This window comes from Eumetopias jubatus, unplaced genomic scaffold (assembly GCF_037043125.1).
Source record: "Eumetopias jubatus isolate StellerSeaLion01/CBP00866 unplaced genomic scaffold, mEumJub1_p1.0 scaffold_4, whole genome shotgun sequence".
NCBI classification, from domain to species: domain Eukaryota; kingdom Metazoa; phylum Chordata; class Mammalia; order Carnivora; family Otariidae; genus Eumetopias; species Eumetopias jubatus.
Genome location: NW_028274810.1, coordinates 1,984,969 through 1,991,047, shown reverse-complemented (window position 1 = coordinate 1,991,047; position 6,079 = coordinate 1,984,969). Strand labels below are relative to the sequence as shown.

At 48.2% G+C, this 6,079-nt stretch overlaps 1 protein-coding gene across 1 annotated transcript; it reads right to left on the bottom strand.

The window, feature by feature from the left end:
- Nucleotides 1–4,640, bottom strand: MRPL9 (mitochondrial ribosomal protein L9). The gene is made up of 7 exons (XM_028088331.1): nucleotides 4,488–4,640; nucleotides 4,158–4,314; nucleotides 3,051–3,175; nucleotides 2,786–2,836; nucleotides 1,257–1,358; nucleotides 655–738; nucleotides 1–536 (listed from the first exon to the last, which is right to left on the bottom strand). The coding sequence occupies exons 1-7, from the start codon at nucleotides 4,602–4,604 to the stop codon at nucleotides 402–404; spliced, it is 771 nt and encodes a 256-aa protein (XP_027944132.1). The 5' UTR covers nucleotides 4,605–4,640; the 3' UTR covers nucleotides 1–401.
- Between the last annotated feature and the right edge of the window lie 1,439 nt (nucleotides 4,641–6,079).

Genomic DNA, 6,079 nt, shown 5'->3' with positions numbered 1-6,079 from the left:
TAAAAAGAGCATAACCTCTTTATTTCCTCTCGTGATGCAAATGTTCAGTATGTATGAAAATGGGACCAGTACTGGAAAGAGTGGGTTGCTCTTCCATTTGTTCCAGCAAATTGCAGGCTCAACACCATCTAGATGTTTTCATGTTACTATTCAGCTTATCAAATCTACAGCCTGGTACTCCTTGAGCAGGACGGCCCAGGTAAGGCCGATGTGCTAACAGCCAAAGACAGAGGTGGGAGATACGGACGAGTCAATGTGGCCGTGCAGGTTAGGCCCATGTCCCCACGTGCTCTCTAAAACTCCATTATTTGGTCAGATGCTGGGAGTGGTGTCAACGTGCCAGCCCACTGTCGCTCACCGCTCCTCTGATTCTGCTCTTCTGCTTCTGAGGGAGAGGAGGTTCAGACCGTCTGGGAGCTGGTGGGGGCCACCCCCTTGGCAGCTCGCCGGGCTAGCCAGTACTTGTATCTTTTGGTCTTGGGCCTCTCAAAGTTCACCACAGACATAGGTACCCTCACAGTGTCAAGTCCGTTCACCTGTACACAGAACGACAGGAATCCTCAGAGGTCAGCTGGGCAGATAAGAGCTACTACCACCGATTCCCACCTTTTCTCCCAGCCAGAAAAACGAGGCGGCGGTATGTGAAACACTCACCGTCACCTCACACCAGTACTCGCCCCACCGCGTAATGGGCTCTTCTGGTAACTTTAATGCATGTGGGGCGGCCACAACACCAAGCTGCAAAAAGTCACAACCAAAAGGATCTCTGTTTACATTGATGCAACTGTAGGCAACCTCAAAGAAGGTTCTGGAATTTCCTGTACAGGAATGAATAAAACTGAGGCGTTTACCCTGGCTGATCCCATGAGAGGGCATAGACCTCCATAGATAGTGGCAGAGAAACTCAGTCTAATTTCTCAGAAAGGGAGGAGGATTCGCCAAAGAGAAACAGGTCTTGAGACTGAAATCACTGTACCTACAAAAGTACAAACTCCCCAGTGAGTCACATATTCTAGGTTTTCCCTGACTAGAGAGGAAATAAATGATAACACCATCTTTTCCTATCAGTCTTCAAATTCTGACATCCCTTAGTCCTTAGCCATTTCTCTCCCACAACTCCTGCAACCAACCAACAACACTGTCCCTAACTTCAGCTGTATGATCACACTCTTTCCTAACAAAGGGATCAATTCTGGGCCTTCTTCCCAGGGGAAGCTTCCACCCTCAGAGGCACAGTGGTATGTGGAAACACTCACATTTTTGAAGAAATGGCGGGCGACTATTTCAGGGTTTAGTTCCCATTTGACGTTGTTCTTCATCCCCACTTCCAGGTGACAGCTTCTCAGAAATTTCACTGTCTGATAGAAATTATAAACAGGAGACAGGTTAGAGTTACAATCAAAGGAGAGGAAACATGTTAGCAAGAGGCACAACGTCTGAGTTCAGGAAAAGGGCACAATTTCTGCTTCACAAGCATACAGGTGAGAAGATGACTGGGAAAGAGAACATTCTTATTGTCTCATGGCTGATTTTGTAGGAAGGTGTTTTAGTGAAACTTTGGAGGAGAAGGTCACCTATACCTGGTTGTTCCTAAGCAAGGAGAAACAGGCCATGTCAAAATTAGACCTATCAATGGGGATCAGTGGTATATCTCAGGACAGATGGACTTTTTCTTTTCGTTTTGAGAGAGAGAGTGTGCATGAGTGGGGAGGGGCTTAAGGAGAGAATCTTAAGCAGGTTCCACGCAGAGCACAAGAGCCCGAAGTGGGGCTCGATATAACAACCCTGAGATCATGACCTAAGAGGAAATCAAGAGTCGGACGCTTAACCGACTGAACCACCCAGGTGCCCCAGGATGGAATGACTTTCTTTTCTTTTTTAAAGATTTTATTTATTTGACAGAGAGACAGCAAGAGAGGGAACATAAGCAAGGGGAGTGGGAGAGGGAGAAGCTGGCTTCCCGCTGAGCCGGGAGCCCGACACAGGGCTTGGCCCCAGAATGCTGGGATCATGACCTGAGGTGAAGGCCGACGCTTAACGACTGAGCCACCTAGGCGTCCCCTAGAATGACTTTCAGAGACCATATTAATCCAATACTTCTGGCCCTTCAATCCTACCCCTACCCCATTAACAATTTCTCCCTGCTTACAGAATGAAGTATAAATTCATTAGCTGAGGATTCAAAATGCTTTACAAGTCTCACCTCAACTTTCTTTCCAGCCACATGTTTTGTAATATTACCCTACATATTAAGTACTCTGCTTTTGCTAGACTGGTCTACTTTTCATGTTAAAAACATGCCGGAACCACCTATACTTTTTTTTCCCCTTAATACCTTCCCCACCCTCCTGGTCTTTCCAAAGCCTACTAAACCCACAAGGCCCAATTCAATCCCGTCTGAAGAAAAGTCCTCTCCAATCACCTTTTTGCTCTATGTCATTCTTATAATCTACCGCATTGAGCTTACTGATCACATTCTCATGTGTCTATGTTCTCTGCAACTTGTCTGTAAATATCAACGGAGGCAGAGCCCTCATCTCACACTTTTCCATGGGTCCCCTGGTAATCACGCCGCAGCCTTTCTCGATAAGCTAGGGCAGTTCACCCAACAAGCTAGGATCTCCCAGGAGGTCTCAATACCAGTTATGGCAGCCAAACATTTCCTCTTTCTCCTACACTTGTCTCTGAAATCAGGAGATTTCAAGGAAATCAAGGAGCCTCTCAGGAAGAAATTGGTGACTCCTTAGGTGACAAATAAGTAACAATTTTCTATGTTTTTACTCACCATCTCACCTGCCTTGGTCTGGATCTTCTCTAATTTTCCTTCTTGTCTCAGCTAGAAAAGAAAGTTAAAGATGAAAAAAAGGAAAAGAAAAATGAGTCCATGATAAATATTGAACTTCCTATGCTAGATATAGGCTGAGTTTTTGGGTTCCTGTTCTTCTAATCCCTATTTCATTTTTAAGTTAGATAGCAAAGGAAAGGAAGTTGCTAGAAGGACTCTTAAGGTTTTTATTCCTCCAAGTCCCTCTGCCTTCCTTTGCGCTCACCAATTTCTCCTCCTCAAACAGTTTCTTGTTTTCAGGGGATGCATATACAGCCAGACCTTGAGGCAGTAGTTGATTCCGGCCCAAAGATTTCTTCACTGAGACCAGGTCACCCCGGACTCCAAGTCCTGCCAGTAAGAACAGACACTGGATCAAACTACCTAGGAGTACCTAAAGAGGAGAAGAGGATCAAAGAAAGACGCACCTATCATTCTTTCATAGAGCTTATTCCTCCCAGAAAAAAATGTTCACTAAGAAGACATGTGTCATATGACCTCACTGATATGAGGAATTCTTAATCTCAAGAAACAAACTGAGTGTCCTGGAGTGGTGGGGGGTGGGAGGGATGGGGTGGCTGGGTGATAGACATTGGGGAGGGTATGTGCTAGGGTGAGCGCTGTGAATTGTGCAAGACTGTTGAATCACAGATCTGTACTTCTGAAACAAATAATGCAACATATGTTTAAAAAAAAGAAAAAGAAGAAAATAGCAGGAGGGGAAGAATGAAGGGGAGTAAGTCGGAGGGGGAGACGAACCATGAGAGACGATGGACTCTGAAAAACAAACCGAGGGTTCTAGAGGGGAGGAGGGTAGGGGGATGGGTTAGCCTGGTGATGGGTATTAAAGAGGGTACATTCTGCATGGAGCACTGGGTGTTATGCACAACCAATGAATCATGGAACACTACATCAAAAACTAATGATGTAATGTATGGTGATTAACATAACAATAAAAAATTAAAAAAATGTTCACTAAGAACAACACTTAAAGACTTCTAATTTGTTTCTAAGAGCCTGATTTAGAAATTTAATATTCCCTGTACAAAGTGAGAGTTGCTCCCTTAACAGGATTTCAGGAATTGTAGCACCTGCTGTTAAGCCTCCTTTTCCCTCCACGCACTGTTACTGATGTTGCTGCATTCACGTTTCTTTTTGTATGCAGGAAGGCAAGGGCAACCATAGTCCTTTCTATGGCTTCTTCCTCTCAAATATAGACATAATTTCTACAAAGTAGAGAAAGGACGAGAAACAGCTAAGGGGGGGACGGCAGGGAAAAGCTGATGCCAAACAGAGCCAGCCTAAGACAGGAAGTGTCTTTGCCGGGCCTTACCTTCCACCGACTGCGTGAGGATGAGCTCCAGGCTGCCTTTGGGCCCGTGTTTCGTGTCCTCTACCAGCTTGTAGACCCGGTGTCGCCGGTGTAGGCGCGGCTTCCGGCCCTCTCCGGCCAGCGGCACCTTCCACCAGCGCTCCACGATGACCGTGCCCTGGCAGCCGGGGAGCGAGGGTGAGCGAGTCTCCCGGAGAACCCCCTGCCGCCCTCAGCCGCCGGCACATGGATAGCCCGCCACAGCCACGGCGCGGCCCCCCCAGAACAGTATTCGGGCGTAAAGAGCCCCACCAGAGGCGAGGACTCCCAGAGCTCAGAGCTGGCCCTCACCCGATTGTGAGAGAGGCTGAAGTCGCGCTCCGGGCCCGGAGTGCCCCCCGCGAGTCGCGGGAGCAGCAGCCCCCGCACCGTTCCTCGCAGCAGGGCCCTCCCCGCGGCCGCCGCCATGTTCCCAGCGCTGAGGGAGCGTGGAGGAGGCCCCCAGCGCCGGCGCAGGAAAGGCCCCTGCGGCTGCCCGCGGCGCGCCTGAGCCGCCGCCGCTCTGGCTGGCGAAGCCGAGGGGCGGACCCGGCCCGGGTTGGACGCTGGCCTCGCCGCCTGGCGGCCGCCGGGACTTCAAAAAGCTGAAAGCAACGATCCGTGATTCAGCGTTTTCCTTATACCCTCCTCCCTGTTTCTTCTCCGGCCAGGGACGCCCATAGTTATCGACAGATTGTGACGTGAACCGGAAAAGACACCGTCTCCCTCTTGGCTTCACGTTATCTCTAAAAATGGGGGCTTTGGTTTATCTCTCGCAGCTCTGAGGTCACTTGCAGCTCTGGCATTCTGTGATAACTGGATGCTGAGGAAAGAGGGATGCAGCTCTCAATTTTCCTTACTTGAGATCTTCCTAAAAGTGGCGGAGGGATGGGATCCTCTGGAAAACGATGGCAACTCCAGGAGGAGGCCTACCCTTAATCTTTACAACTGTGGTACTCAAGCTAGCATTTAAAAGAATTCTAAATCACAAAGGAGATGAGCCACAGAAAAAGGAAAGTATGGCAGTGGTGAGAGAGCAGAAGGCAAGCTGACACCCCACAGCCCTCACCCCACCTTGTGCTTTGTCCCCAGCTTGCCTTCTGCTCCCTCAGCAGCCCGGTCCAGACTGTTCTGTGCAGGATCTCGGTACTGGAGAGAAGACCACATAGATGGAATGAGTAGGGTCTGTTTGGCAGCGGAGATTGTGTAAAGGCGCTCTACGCATCCTGTTAGTTGACCCGTAAACGTCCTCACTCCTCCAGTAATTACACTTGCCTCACTTAGCTTCCAGGACACCAATTTTGTTTCTGTTTTCTTCCTGCTTTGCCAGTTTTCTTCACAGTTTGCTTTGATGATTTCTCCTTTTCTCCGAACTATAGAGTGCCCCTAGGACAGTCTCCTGATCTTGACTTTTCAATATACACACCTGTTTGACCTCATTCAGTCTCAGTGATTTCCAAAGTTCTTTCTCTATCCTCGACTTCTCCTAAACTCCAGACTTGAATAGCCCGGCGCCTATTTGTCTTTTCCTTATATATCTAACGGACAATTCAAAGTTAACATGCTTCAAACTAAACCCGTCTCTACCCTGCCTCAAACTGCCTCACCTGCAGCCTTCCTCATCTCAGTTGATGGAAACTATTCTTTCGGTTCTTGGACTCAACTTCTTTCTCTCAGACTCCGGGAAATCCTGGGGGTTCTATCTTTAAACTATTTCCAGAATCCAACCTCTTCCCACCACCTCCAGTGCTTCAGCCTGGAATAAGATGCTATCTTTCTCCTGGATCACTGCAGTAGTTTCTTAGCAAATCTGCCTTAGTGTTCTGCAGTGTATTTACAACACAACAGTCAGGATCTCTTAAAAAACATACATCAGGGCGCCTGGGTGGCTCAGTTGATTAAGC